Consider the following 15,397-nt stretch of genomic DNA (forward strand, 5'->3'; position numbering starts at 1 on the left):
ATGGGTTGGATGGAGGGGAGTGAGCATGAACATGGGTTGGATGGAGGGGAGTGAGCATGAACATGGGTTGGATGGAGTGGAGTGAGCATGTACATGGGTTGGATGGAGTGGAGTGAGCATGTACATGGGTTGGATGGAGTGGAGTGAGCATGTACATGGGTTGGATGGAGGGGAGTGAGCATGTACATGGGTTGGATGGAGTGGAGTGAGCATGTACATGGGTTGGATGGAGTGGAGTGAGCATGAACATGGGTTGGATGGAGGGGAGTGAGCATGAACATGGGTTGGATGGAGTGGAGTGAGCATGTACATGGGTTGGATGGAGTGGAGTGAGCATGTACATGGGTTGGATGGAGTGGAGTAAGCATGTACATGGGTTGGATGGAGTGGAGTGAGCATGAACATGGGTTGGATGGAGGGGAGTAAGCATGAACATGGGTTGGATGGAGTGGAGTGAGCATGAACATGGGTTGGATGGAGGGGAGTGAGCATGAACATGGGTTGAATGGAGGGGAGTGAGCATGTACATGGGTTGGATGGAGTGGAGTGAGCATGTACATGGGTTGAATGGAGTAGAGTGAGCATGTACATGGGTTGGATGGAGTGGAGTGAGCATGTACATGGGTTGAATGGAGGGGAGTGAGCATGTACATGGGTTGGATGGAGTGGAGTGAGCATGTACATGGGTTGGATGGAGTGGAGTGAGCATGTACATGGGTTGAATGGAGTGGAGTGAGATGTGCATCAAGTGTCTAGAGATGCTGTACTCATGGAACAACACACTGTTAGATATGGTGGAGCCTTGAACACTAACTCATACTGATGTCTAGCTTCTCCAATGTTCTCTGCAGCAGCTGGTGGTTACAATCAGACAGCTGCTGCTTTTTACTTGGCCAGGTTGGGTGGGTTTAGCTCTGCAGGGCTTTCCAGAACCTGAGTACTTTAAGGTGTGTTGATCACATACTGTAGCCTAGTCCAACCAACCCAAGTACACTAGAATATGGATTGGTGTTGCTTTTCTGGATTATGAAACTCCGGAAGGTTGGTGGCACGTTAATTGGGGAGAACGCGCTTGTGGTAAGGGTTGGAGCAGAATCAGTGGAATGGTATCAAATACATCGAACACATGGTTTCCATATGTTTGATGCCATTCCATTGGCTCCGTTCCATCTATTATTATGAGCCGTCCTCCCCTCAGCAGCCTCCACTGTATGAAACACTGATGTGTCTGTCCAACTTACACAAACAGTACATTGCAAGTGGTGCGATGATCTTCTTTGTGGTTGCTCCCAGTTGCGTGACCTTCTGTATGGTCAGTGGACTGCCTTAAGCCAATTATGCAACATGAATAATGACCTTTTCGACCTGGCCCATAACACTTCTAATTCTATCATTTGGCTGAAGGGGCAGGCTGTGTGTATGTGTCCCAATGCCCCAAGGGAGACTCTGCTTGTCTTTCCCACTAATACACATAACCTCTGCAGAGTGCCATGGCTTTTTCCATTGTCTTAGAGTGAGTTCTATGTACTGAATGTATGTACTGTATATAAAGTATTCTTCTGAGCTTTTCTGCTGTGTGACTTTGTAGTACACATATGTGATCCCTGTGGGAATTTAACTCACAATCTCTTACAAACTGAGCCACACAAGACAACAGGAGTCTTGGGCCACTACTGTCCATATACTTCCATTGGCAGCTAGCCACAACACTGGGTCCCTGCTTTACATGCAGTTGTGCTGGGATGAGATGATGAGGTGTGGGGCTCTGAACAGCTTGTGTCTGCCATGACTGATCAGATGGCTGTGTTGATCAGTAGGGATGGTGAGAGGCCAGGACAGGTCTGGTCTAATGGAGACGTGTAGTGTAGGGCGAGAGGACCAAGGAGACTGAAGAGGAGGCTTATGTCTTTAGGCTGAACTTGACTGTGGCATCTATAGTTCCTTGATCTTACTTGGTCTCACTTATAGTCGAATAGTAGTATTTATTTTATTTTTTCTCAATTTTATAAGGTCATTGTCTCATGTACACAAACCCACACTGGGAAACACTCAGGGTCACTATCATTTAGGCCTACTGTGTTCAAGTAGTGTTTTGATCCAAGACGAGATGCTGTATATTTTCTCTGCTGCTGCCAGCACCATTCCAGGTATATGTAAATGTAATTGGTGAATAAAGGTGATATACTCTGATTTACTCCTTACTCTGAGGTAAAAGAGTCACTTCCTGAGTAGTATTTCTTCCCAGAGGTCTCTGTGTACTTGGAAAAAGAAAACCAGTGTTGGAGGGAAGCATATTAAGTAGGGATTAGTCATAATGCTGGCCTTCAGACATAGACCACATTAACATTTCAGATGGGGGTTCAGCTCGGGATGATGCGTGCCAAGCTCGTAAGAGAGAGAGAGCTTTCTCCACTGATTATGTGTACCATGTAACCTCTCTGTTTCACAAGACAGACACTGTTATCCGTCAGGCTTATCGTGAGAATTTCCTTAGAAATCCTTGTTAACCTCTTTAACTATTTCTTATGTGAATGTGTGTCAGAAGAACACACCTGGATATGCTAGCATGCACAGTATGCTTGGGTGCAGCCTATGTGGGTTTAATTTGTGTATGTGCGTCTGTGTGTGCGTGTGTGTGTGCATGTGTGTCTATGTGTGCATGTGTGCGTTTGTGTGTATTCAGTGTGTGTGTGTGTGTGTGTGTTTGTTCGTGGACATACAGTAGGAACCACTCCAGGTGTGGTCTGCTCCCAGTCCGTCGTGTCCGTCGTCCTTGTGAAGGTTAGTGAGTCACTGTAGAGATTAGATTGGTCCTGGGTGCCTCCGAGGCCACTGACTCCCCACAACACAAGCACTTTACTGCACACCCTGGTCCTAGTGATGGTGATGGGGCACTGCCCTCCAACTGCACAGGTCAACCCTGATCCTATCAGCAGACCATTACGGTTGACTTATCTCTTAATACTTATAATGGAACTACAACATGGTTTTCTTTCATTATGTAGGAGGTCGATATTGTTTTATTTAGCCTTGAGGAGTTGGAAGTGAAGGTGGAGGTGGATGGGGAGGTGGAGATGGAGGCCCTTTGGTTCAGTTGACCCTTTGGTTTCCAGGTAGATCTCTTTTGGGTTCCATGTAGAACCCTCTGTGGAAAGGGTTCGACATGGAATTCAAAAGGGTTATACCTGGAACTAAAAAGGGTTCTTCAAGGGTTCTCCTATGGGGACAGCCAAATAACCCTTTTAGATTCTAGATAGCACCTTTTTTTCTAAGAGTGTAGGTACCGATTTAACGTCTATAAGTTCAGTCTGCTTGTTTGATGAAATGCTAACACTTGGCAGGAGTGAGACAGAATAATGTTGATATTTGTTCTATTGTGCGACAGGACAGAGCTTTTTCAATAACTTTCTGTTTGTATCATTTCAACTTTTGTTCCACCCCAACGGAGGAAGTCATGCATATCAGACAATAATCCATGTCAAATCACTGGATATGCTCAGTTTGTTCCCTTTGTCATGGTGCTCTGCTACCTCCCTACAGAAGAGGCTCAGCCTCTACCACTACTTAGGTCACTGTGTGTGTTTCAATCAGATATCATTGATGCAAGGTGTGGTGTTTATCCCCAATCGCCATGGTAGTGTTTTTCTACAGCACTTCAATGGACTTTAATGTCCCTGTTTTGTTTGTTTCAAAGTAACACATGAACACCATCATCTCATAGTTTTGATTCTCAGACTTTGATATAGGATCTGGATCTCCAGCAACCCACAACATTGTGTTTAGGGATATGGTTGAGCAGGCGGTTGGGTTGTAGGACCTGGAGGTAAATGGTTGAGCAGGCGGTTGGGTTGTAGGACCTGGAGGTAAATGGTTGAGCAGGCGGTTGGGTTGTAGGACCTGGAGGTAAATGGTTGAGCAGGCGGTTGGGTTGTAGGACCTGGAGGTAAATGGTTGAGCAGGCAGTTGGGTTGTAGGACCTTGAGGTAAATGGTTGAGCAGGTGGTTGGGTTGTAGGACCTGGAGGTAAATGGTTGAGCAGGCGGTTGGGTTGTAGGACCTGGAGGTAAATGGTTGAGCAGGCGGTTGGGTTGTAGGACCTGGAGGTAAATGGTTGAGCAGGCGGTTGGGTTGTAGGACCTGGAGGTAAATGGTTGAGCAGGCGGTTGGGTTGTAGGACCTGGAGGTAAAGGGTGAAGCCAGAGCCAGTGGAGTTAGAAGGTGAAGAGGCATGAGCTCAGTGGGCTAACACAGTCGTCTTCTCTCCTTGTGTGTTTAGTGACGTGGTGGAGCAGCAGGCTGGAGGCCTATCAGACCTGGAGATCATCTCCCAGCCAGACCCAGTGGAGGAGCATGGTGTGCAGGAGATGAACCCTTCCTGCATGGCTCCTGTCCAGCTGGTCAGCTTTGGCTACAGGGACCTTCCTCTGGCCCACCTGGACCTCTCCCTGGCCGGATCACAGCTCCTCTCTAACCTGGATGAGGACGACAACAGGGAAGGGTGAGGCAATACAACTGTATTCATCCATTGAAAGGCACTGACGCGTTCTGACTGTACAGTAGGTAGCTATTGATTACACCAATAGGTCCGAACCTCAATAGGGAAGGGTAAGACGCTGTGGCTTTATTTACAGACTTCAGCCATTACACAAACAGGTCCAAAGCTTGCACGCATCTACAACGGTTCATAAGGGTTTGCAAAGATCTTGGGACCTGGCAGACTTTTCTATTAATGACTTTCCACACCTTGGAAATGATAAATTCCCAATTATCCTCAGAAACGACCTGCTTCTGGTTTGAGAATGTGAGACGAAATGATGTAATTGAATATGGTGTCATGTATAATTATGCAGTACATCAAGCATTTAACAGAGTGAAGGCTGGGAAGGAGGGCAGGAACACACCGCCATGTACCGTGTCAGTTATGCTAATGGTACATTGGCCAACACAGAGGGACAAGTATGGATGATGTTCAATCTCATGATACATTGGTCCTGTTTAACTCACAGCCAGTACTGTAGCTACAACACAGGGGATGTCCATCAGTGATAAACAGATTCATATTTGCTATTTGGTCTACATATATTTCCTATGAAGGTCTAAACGCATCCCCTGAATGTACTGTGCTCCTCCAAGACCTATATGGCAACATCCATAGTTTACCTTACTTGTGACACTGCCAGTTCCATTTTCTACCCTTAACCAGAATTGTAAGGTTGATGTGTGATGGATGAGGTCCCAGGCTATTTTAGCTGCCCTGCACGTCTGTTACTGTATGGTCTTAACAGATTGTCTCTTTCATTATACAGTACAAACACGGTCCCTGTATTGCCGTATTGCAATGGCATCCTGTCCAGTAATAGTGACTCAGACCTGGTTCTTCCCGTGAGTCCAGATAAACAACACCATATGCTTTAGCTTTACGATCCAGCATCCCAAACAGACACACACCTTCCCTTCCAAGCACTCCGTTTGACACCAGATCAGGTCTCACTCCACTAGACTCAGTGTTCGCCAGCTATCAGCCGCGCCCCTTAAACAGATGGATCCTACAGACACACAGTCAACAGTGGGCAGTGCAATGCTGACACTAACACATTACTGTTGTTGTCTCATCATGATGCTGTGAGCTCACAGGCTACGTCTCTCGTTTGCCCCATTTTCATGTCAAAAGTGCAACACACAGTAGCTAGCTACTCCCTGTCCCTGCTGCACAACAGAGAATGCCATGCCTATGTCACAATGTTTTTGTAGTTCTGCTTGTTGTGAAATCTGCTGGCTGTGTATGGGCCCAAACACAGGAATTGTCCATCATTGGTTTCAAGGTGATTTGACCTGTATGTTACCACAGCAGTACTACTTCAACTACATTACTGTCAGGATCACTATTTCATATCCAAGTCATTAGTGCAAAATGGCTGCTTGTAAAAATCCTGTCAGTGGGAGTAGTAAAAGTTATCATGCGCTACATTACATTTAATGAAATCCCATTTCCCATATAGAGCCATTATTGCATGGAACTCACTTCCATCTCATATTGCTCACATGAACAGCAAACCTGGTTTTAAAAAACAGATAAAGCAACACCTCACGGCACAACTCCTCTCCCCTATCTGACATAGATAGTATGTATGTATTGATATGTAGGCTACATGTGCCTTTTATGTATGTGGTTCTGTCCTTGAGCTGTTCTTGTGTATTAATGTTCTGTATTATGTCATGTTCCATGTGTTGTGTGGACCCCAGGAAGACGGGGATCCTAGTGAAAAACAACAACATTTAAATCCACGAGGCACAAACTTGTTCTATCTGGAGTACACCTTAAATGGAACACCAATCATCATTTTCAGGCCTGCGTTTGGTCCCCCCTCCGCTGGGTCTCTCCATTAGGATTCAGCATCAGAGGTGGCACTGGCTCCATAGTAAAGGACTCAAAGGTGAATCCCTGTTAAAGAAGGCTATTAGCCAGGTGATGGGAAGGTGTCAGTCAGACCTGTGTCCTCTAGGCCTGGGGGCACCATGGGTTAATTTCAATTGTATTTCCTTGATTCCTTGTGTCCTCTCACCTCTTTCGCAAAACTCATTGGAGGAGAAGGTCCGAGTTGAGGAACCTGCACTTGAGATTCACCCAATATTATTCTGTGGGTTTCAGCAGTGTTAGCTCCTGAATGCTTACGCACGTGCTTCTGTCTGCTTATTACCGTATCGATCAGCCCTCCTTGGACAACAGCAGCAAACCTCATTCCTCTTAGTGACCTTTAGTCACACTATTTCACTACTGTAGCAAGACAGCCATAATATTGTATCATGTTTTCAATTTGATTTTGTGGTCCATGGTGGTCACTCTCTAGCCTTTGAGTGTCACAAATAATATAAAGGTCAAACAAACTGTTTGACCTTTCAGTTTGAGTTTAGGAAGAACCCTTTTGGTTCCAGGTAGAACCCTTTTGGTTCAGGATTGACTGCTGTGGGAACAAGACAACATTCTAAAGAGAGAGGACGCCACCTTTATAAAGGAAATGGGAGGGAAATGTTCCTGCTTTATTGCCGTAGCTGCTGAATGATGAAGTGAAGTTGGGAGGCATCAATAGCAGCAGTACAGGGAGGAGGTGGAAATCCACCAGGCCCATCAAATTCATAATGTATCTCAGAGAGGAATGTGTCCTGGGGTCCTCTGACTCTCTACAGACAAGTGGATTGCCTTCCCTGTCTGCATTAGGTGGCTCATCTGCTCTTAGAGAGAGAGGGGTGTAGGGAGGGAGGGGTGTGGGAGGGAGGGGTGTAGGGAGGGAGGGTGTAGGGAGGAAGGGGTGTAGGGAGGGAGGGGTGTAGGGAGGAAGGGGTGTAGGGAGTGAGGGGTGTAGGGAGGGAGGGGTGTAGGGAGGAAGGGGTGTAGGGAGGAAGGGGTGTAGGGAGGAAGGGGTGTGGGGAGGGAGGGGTGTAGGGAGGAAGGGGTGTAGGGAGGGAGGGAGAGAGAGAGAGAGAGCTCTGCTGTAACACTGAATACTGTAACACGTACGGGAGCGTATACTCTGAAATGAGAATCTCACAACAACACAATGTAGGTATTTCATCAAGAAAAGGATGGTTCATTGAATGAGAGACAGTGGACAGTCATACTGGGTAGAACCCCTCTGATTTCAGTCAGCATGTATCATTCTCTGTATGATAACTGTCCTACATTTAGCAAAGGAAACGTTTATTGTAAATGTGAACATCGCATCTCCAAGAGGTCAATTAGAACCATGTCTCTTATAACTTTACTCTGTGAATAATGTGCAGGGCTTGATCGGGTACCAAACTTGACTTTGCTATCATGTTCATTGCTGACTTCATAGGTACAGTGACCGTATGCAGCTAGTGTTTGATCCACAGAGGCTGTATTTTATCACTGTGCTGCAGCAAGAGGCTGGGTGTAGTTCAGTAGCAACATCTAGTGGGGCTGAAGGTGGAGATTAATCAAGAGAAAGGCTCTCATGTCAACTTGCTGTGTGTGTGTGTGTGTGTGTGTGTGTGTGTGTGTGTGTGTGTGTGTGTGTGTGTGTGTGTGTGTGTATGTGTGTGTATGTGTGTGTGTGTGTGTGTGTGTGTGTGTGTGTGTGTGTGTGTGTGTGTGTGTGTGTGTGTGTGTGTGTGTGTGTGTGTGTGTGTGTGTACAGGGCCTGGTCAAAGTACTGCACTACATAGGGACTTAGGGTACCATTTGGGATTCAGGCTGTGATGAAGCACCTACCATCACCAACCGACGGCCAAGTTTGAATATCATGGCCTGTAACATTGTGAAGATGGAGCTGACCTTTCTGTTATCTCTCTCTTATCCACAGCCCCTACTCTACTGCCCCCCCCCTACTCTACTGTCCCCCCTACTCTACAGTCCTCCCTACTCTACCGTCCTCCCTACTCCACAGTCCCCCCTACTCTACTGCCCCCCCCTACTCTACTGTCCCCCCTACTCTACAGTTCCTCCCTACTCTACCGTCCTCCCTACTCCACAGTCCCCCCCTACTCTACAGTCCCCCCTACTCTACAGTCCCCCCTACTCTACAGTCCCCCCTATTCTACAGCCCCCTACTCTACAGTCCCTCTACTCTACAGTCCTCCCTACTGTACTGTCCCCCCTACTCTACAGCCCCCCTACTCTACAGTCCCCCTTACTCTACAGCCCCCCCTACTCTACTGTCCCCCCTACTCTACAGTCCTCCCTACTCTACAGTCCCCTCTACTCTACAGTCCTCCCTACTCTACAGTCCTCCCTACTCTACTGTCCCCCCTACTCTACAGTCCTCCCTACTCTACTGTCCCCCTACTCTACAGCCCCCCCTACTCTACAGTCCCCCCTACTATACAGTCCCCCCTACTATACAGTCCCCCCTACTCTACAGCCCCCCCTACTCTACAGTCCTCCCTACTCTACAGCCCCCCCTACTATACAGTCCCCCCTATTATACAGCCCCCCTACTCAACAGTCCCCCCTACTATACAGTCCCCCCTACTCTACAGCCCCCCCTACTACACAGTCCCCCCTATTCTACAGCCCCCCCTACTCTACAGTCCTCCCTACTCTACTGTCCCTCTACTCTACAGTCCTCCCTACTGTACTGTCCCCCCTACTCTACAGTCCCCTCTACTCTACAGTCCTCCCTACTCTACAGTCCTCCCTACTCTACTGTCCCCCCTACTCTACAGTCCTCCCTACTCTACTGTCCCCCTACTCTACAGCCCCCCCTACTCTACAGTCCCCCCTACTATACAGTCCCCCCCTACTATACAGTCCCCCCTACTCTACAGCCCCCCCTACTCTACAGTCCTCCCTACTCTACAGCCCCCCTACTCTACAGTCCCCCCTATTCTACAGCCCCCCTACTCAACAGTCCCCCCTACTATACAGTCCCCCCTATTCTACAGCCCCCCTTCTCTACAGTCCCCCCTATTCTACAGCCCCCCCTACTCTACAGCCCCCCCTACTCAACAGTCCCCCCTACTATACAGTCCTCCCTACTCTACTGTCCCCCCTACTCTACAGTCCTCCTACTCTACTGTCCCCCTACTCTACAGTCCTCCCTACTCTACTGTCCCCCCTACTCTACAGTCCTCCCTACTCCACAGTCCCCCCTACTCTACAGTCCCCCCTACTCTACAGTCCCCCCTATTCTACAGCCCCCCTACTCTACAGTCCTCCCTACTCTACAGTCCTCCCTACTCTACAGCCCCCCCTACTATACAGTCCCCCCTATTATACAGCCCCCCTACTCAACAGTCCCCCCTACTATACAGTCCCCCCTATTCTACAGCCCCCCTACTCTACAGTCCCCCCTATTCTACAGCCCCCCTACTCAACAGTCCCCCCTACTATACAGTCCCCCCCTATTCTACAGTCCCCCCTACTCTACAGTCCCCCCTATTCTACAGCCCCCCTACTCTACAGTCCTCCCTACTCTACAGTCCCCCTACTCTACAGTCCCCCCTACTCTACAGCCCCCCCTACTCTACAGTCCCCCCTATTCTACAGCCCCCCTACTCTACAGTCCTCCCTACTCTACAGTCCCCCCTACTCTACAGTCCCCCCTACTCTACAGTCCCCCTACTCTACAGTCCCCCTTACTCTACAGCCCCCCCTACTCTACAGCCCCCCCCTACTCTACAGCCCCCCTACTCTGCTGTCCCCCCTACTCTACAGTCCTCCCTACTCTACAGCCCCCCTACTCTACAGTCCCCCCTACTCTACAGCCCCCCCTACTCTACAGCCCCCCCTACTCTACAGCCCCCCTACTCTACTGTCCCCCCTACTCTACAGTCCTCCCTACTCTACAGCCCCCCCTACTCTACAGTCCTCCCTACTCTACTGTCCCCCCTATTCTACAGCCCCCCTACTCTACAGTCCTCCCTACTCTACAGTCCCCCCTACTCTACAGTCCCCCCTACTCTACAGCCCCCCCTACTCTACAGCCCCCCTACTCTACAGTCCCCCCTATTCTACAGCCCCCCTACTCTACAGTCCTCCCTACTCTACAGTCCCCCCTACTCTACAGTCCCCCCTACTCTACAGCCCCCCTACTCTACAGTCCCCCTTACTCTACAGCCCCCCCTACTCTACAGCCCCCCTACTCTGCTGTCCCCCCTACTCTACAGTCCTCCCTACTCTACAGCCCCCCTACTCTACAGTCCCCCCTACTCTACAGCCCCCCCTACTCTACAGCCCCCCTACTCTACTGTCCCCCCTACTCTACAGTCCTCCCTACTCTACAGCCCCCCCTACTCTACAGTCCTCCCTACTCTACTGTCCCCCCTACTCTACTGTCCCCCCTACTCTACAGTCCCCCTGCTCTACTGTCCCCCCTACTCTACAGTCCCCCCTACTCTACAGTCCCCCCTACTCTACAGTCCTCCCTACTCTACAGCCCCCCCTACTCTACAGCCCCCCTACTCTACTGTCCCCCTACTCTACAGCCCCCCCTACTCTACAGTCCCCCCTACTATACAGTCCCCCCTACTATACAGTCCCCCCTACTCTACAGCCCCCCCTACTCTACAGTCCTCCCTACTCTACACCCCCCCCTACTATACAGTCCCCCCTATTATACAGCCCCCCTACTCAACATTCCCCCCTACTATACAGTCCCCCCTACTCTACAGCCCCCCCTACTACACAGTCCCCCCTATTCTACAGCCCCCCTACTCTACAGTCCCCCCTATTCTACAGCCCCCCTACTCAACAGTCCCCCCTACTATACCGTCCCCCCTATTCTACAGCCCCCCTTCTCTACAGTCCCCCCTATTCTACAGCCCCCCCTACTCTACAGCCCCCCCTACTCAACAGTCCCCCCTACTATACAGTCCTCCCTACTCTACTGTCCCCCCTACTCTACAGTCCTCCCTACTCTACTGTCCCCCTACTCTACAGTCCTCCCTACTCTACTGTCCCCCCTACTCTACAGTCCTCCCTACTCCACAGTCCCCCCTACTCTACAGTCCCCCCTACTCTACAGTCCCCCCTATTCTACAGCCCCCCTACTCTACAGTCCTCCCTACTCTACAGTCCTCCCTACTCTACAGCCCCCCCTACTATACAGTCCCCCCTATTATACAGCCCCCCTACTCAACAGTCCCCCCTACTATACAGTCCCCCCTATTCTACAGCCCCCTACTCTACAGTCCCCCCTATTCTACAGCCCCCCTACTCAACAGTCCCCCCTACTATACAGTCCCCCCTATTCTACAGTCCCCCCTACTCTACAGTCCCCCCTATTCTACAGCCCCCCTACTCTACAGTCCTCCCTACTCTACAGTCCCCCCTACTCTACAGTCCCCCCTACTCTACAGCCCCCCCTACTCTACAGCCCCCCCTACTCTACAGTCCCCCCTATTCTACAGCCCCCCTACTCTACAGTCCTCCCTACTCTACAGTCCCCCCTACTCTACAGTCCCCCTTACTCTACAGTCCCCCTACTCTACAGTCCCCCTTACTCTACAGCCCCCCCTACTCTACAGCCCCCCTACTCTACAGCCCCCCTACTCTGCTGTCCCCCCTACTCTACAGTCCTCCCTACTCTACAGCCCCCCTACTCTACAGTCCCCCCTACTCTACAGCCCCCCCTACTCTACAGCCCCCCCTACTCTACAGCCCCCCTACTCTACTGTCCCCCCTACTCTACAGTCCTCCCTACTCTACAGGCCCCCCCTACTCTACAGTCCTCCCTACTCTACTGTCCCCCCTATTCTACAGCCCCCCTACTCTACAGTCCTCCCTACTCTACAGTCCCCCCTACTCTACAGTCCCCCCTACTCTACAGCCCCCCCTACTCTACAGCCCCCCCTACTCTACAGTCCCCCCTATTCTACAGCCCCCCTACTCTACAGTCCTCCCTACTCTACAGTCCCCCCTACTCTACAGTCCCCCCTACTCTACAGCCCCCCTACTCTACAGTCCCCCTTACTCTACAGCCCCCCCCCTACTCTACAGCCCCCCCTACTCTACAGCCCCCCTACTCTGCTGTCCCCCCTACTCTACAGTCCTCCCTACTCTACAGCCCCCCTACTCTACAGTCCCCCCTACTCTACAGCCCCCCCTACTCTACAGCCCCCCTACTCTACTGTCCCCCCTACTCTACAGTCCCTCCCTACTCTACAGCCCCCCCTACTCTACAGTCCTCCCTACTCTACTGTCCCCCCTACTCTACTGTCCCCCCTACTCTACAGTCCCCCCTGCTCTACTGTCCCCCCTACTCTACAGTCCCCCCTACTCTACAGTCCCCCCTACTCTACAGTCCTCCCTACTCTACAGCCCCCCCTACTCTACAGCCCCCCTACTCTACTGTCCCCCCTACTCTACAGTCCTCCCTACTCTACAGCCCCCCCTACTCTACAGTCCTCCTACTCTACTGTCCCCCCTACTCTACAGTCCCCCCTTCTCTACTGTCCCCCCTACTCTACAGTCCCTCCTACTCTACAGTCCCCCCTACTCTACAGTCCTCCCTACTCTACAGTCCCCCTATTCTACAGCCCCCCTACTCTACAGTCCCCCCTACTCAACAGTCCCCCCTACTCTACAGTCCCCCCTATTCTACAGCCCCCCCTACTATACAGCCCCCACTACTATACAGCCCCCCCTACTATATACAGCCCCCCCCTACTCTACAGTCCTCCCTACTCTACAGTCCTCCCTACTCTACTGTCCCCCTACTCTACAGTCTTCCCTACTCTACTGTCCCCCTACTCTACAGTGCCCCTACTCTACTGTCCCCCCCTACTCTACAGTCCTCTCTACTCTACTGTCCCCCCTACTCTACAGTCCTCCCTACTCTACTGTCCCCCTACTCTACAGTCCTCCCTACTCTACAGTCCCCCCTACTCTACTGTCCCCCTACTCTACAGTCCCCCCTACTCCACAGTCCCCCCTACTCCACAGTCCCCATACTCCACAGCCCCATCTCCACTCCACATGCGGATTCAGACTACAGGCATGCATACGTATACGCATGCATACGTGCACACACACATGCATGCACACACACCACAGACAGAGAGAAAGCAAGGGCCGACACACAAGCTCTCTGGCTGCAGTACGTAGTGATTGTTATCTAATCGTCTGTAATCATGGTTCACTTCATATTCAAGTTTATGTCTGCCTGTCACATTTCATTAGGATTAGCACAGCTCCTTCAGTGGTGCCTTCCAACATCCAGATAGGCTCTCTCTTTGTCTCTCTATCTGCAGAACATTCTCTCTCTCTCTCTCTCTCTCTCTCTCTCTCTCTCTCTCTCTCTCTCTCACCCTCACCCACTCACTCACTCACTCTCTCTCTCTCTCTCTCTCTCTCTCTCTATCTATCTATTTTCAGAGCTTTCTCTCTCTCTCTCTTTATATATCTCTGTCTGTCTCTCCTCTCTCTGCAGAAAAATCTCCCCATTGCTGAATATCAGAGATTTAAATGTCAATAAAATGCCTTGAGTTTATCCCTAGACCTTATTCCACTCCTGTCAAACACACTCATTCAGACATAACATATCTCAATGGACAAAAAGCTACAGAGGAACCATGCAGGAACCTTTAGTGTGGTTTGCATGAGTCCCTGTTTCTGTGAGGAAGGATGGAAAAGGTCCACACGTGCATGCAGGAGGTTGGTTTTACTGTAACCACACTGCGCTGTTATAATGTAGCATATCTATCAGTAGGCAGGAGGCGTGGGCGACATTGGTGGTTGTTTTTAGCTAGCTTCAGGGGGAAGTTACAGTGTTAGCAGTTTTGGTGCGCGCACACACACACACACACACACACACACACACACACACACACACACACACACACACACACACACACACACACACACACACACACACACAGAGGCCATGGTAAGTGGAGCTCAGTTATTAATAGAGTTGAGGTCATCCATCTTCCTGTCTAACCAGGAAGTGCCTCCCGTTCGGAGGATCAAGGTGGCGTGGGACGGACTTGTGTTCAGCACTTTCATCGCACTCCCCCGCTCTCTCCCACTCCCCCTCTCTCTTTCTCTGTCTCTCTCTATTTCTCTCCCACTCCCCCTCTCTCTTCTCTCTCCTATCTGTTTTTTTCTCTTTCACACTCTCTCTCCCTCTTTCTCTGTCTCTCTCTGTTTCTCTGTCTCTGTCTCTCTCTGTTTCTCTGTCTCTCTCTGTTTCTCTGTCTCTGTCTCTCTCTGTTTCTCTGTCTCTGTCTCTCTCTGTTTCTCTGTCTCTGTCTCTCTCTGTTTCTCTGTCTCTCTCTATTTCTCTCCCACTCCCCCTCTCTCTTCTCTCTCTATCTGTTTTTTTCTCTTTCACACTCTCTCTCCCTCTTTCTCTGTCTCTCTCTGTTTCTCTGTCTCTGTCTCTCTCTGTTTCTCTGTCTCTCTCTGTTTCTCTGTCTCTGTCTCTCTCTGTTTCTCTGTCTCTGTCTCTCTCTGTTTTCTCTGTCTCTGTCTCTCTCTGTTTCTCTGTCTCTCTCTCTGTTTCTCTGTCTCTCTCTATCTCTCTCTGTCACTCTCTGTCTCTTCTGTTTCTCTGTCTCTCTCTGTTTCTCTGTCTCTGTCTCTCTCTGTTTCTCTGTCTCTCTCTGTTTCTCTGTCTCTCTCTATCTCTCTCTGTCACTCTCTGTCTCTTTCTGTTTCTCTGTCTCTCTGTTTCTCTGTCTCTCTCTGTCTCTCTATGTTTCCCTGTCTCGATCTGTCTCTCTCTGTCTCTCTGTTTCTCTGTCTTTCTCTATCTCTCTCTGTCTCTCTCTGTCTCTTTCTGTTTCTCTGTCTCTCTCTGTTTCTCTGTCTCTCTCTGTCTCTCTGTTTCCCTGTCTCGATCTGTCTCTCTCTCTCTCTGTCTGTCCTCTCTCTCTGTCTCTCTCTCTCTCGCTCTCTCTGTGTTTCTCTCTGTCTCTCTCTGTCTCTCTATGTTTC

At 50.2% G+C, this 15,397-nt stretch overlaps 1 protein-coding gene across 1 annotated transcript in view; it reads left to right on the forward strand.

The window, feature by feature from the left end:
• Nucleotides 1–15,397, forward strand: part of LOC116371669 (transmembrane protein 266-like) — a 73,222-nt gene that overhangs the window by 11,772 nt on the left and 46,053 nt on the right. Inside the window, exon 3 of the mRNA XM_031820576.1 lies at nt 4,277–4,498. Coding sequence (XP_031676436.1) covers nt 4,277–4,498 — 222 coding nt within the window. The remainder of the gene's footprint in view (nt 1–4,276; nt 4,499–15,397) is intronic.

The sequence above is a fragment of the Oncorhynchus kisutch genome, unplaced genomic scaffold, assembly GCF_002021735.2.
Source record: "Oncorhynchus kisutch isolate 150728-3 unplaced genomic scaffold, Okis_V2 scaffold3499, whole genome shotgun sequence".
Taxonomy (NCBI): Eukaryota; Metazoa; Chordata; class Actinopteri; order Salmoniformes; family Salmonidae; genus Oncorhynchus; species Oncorhynchus kisutch.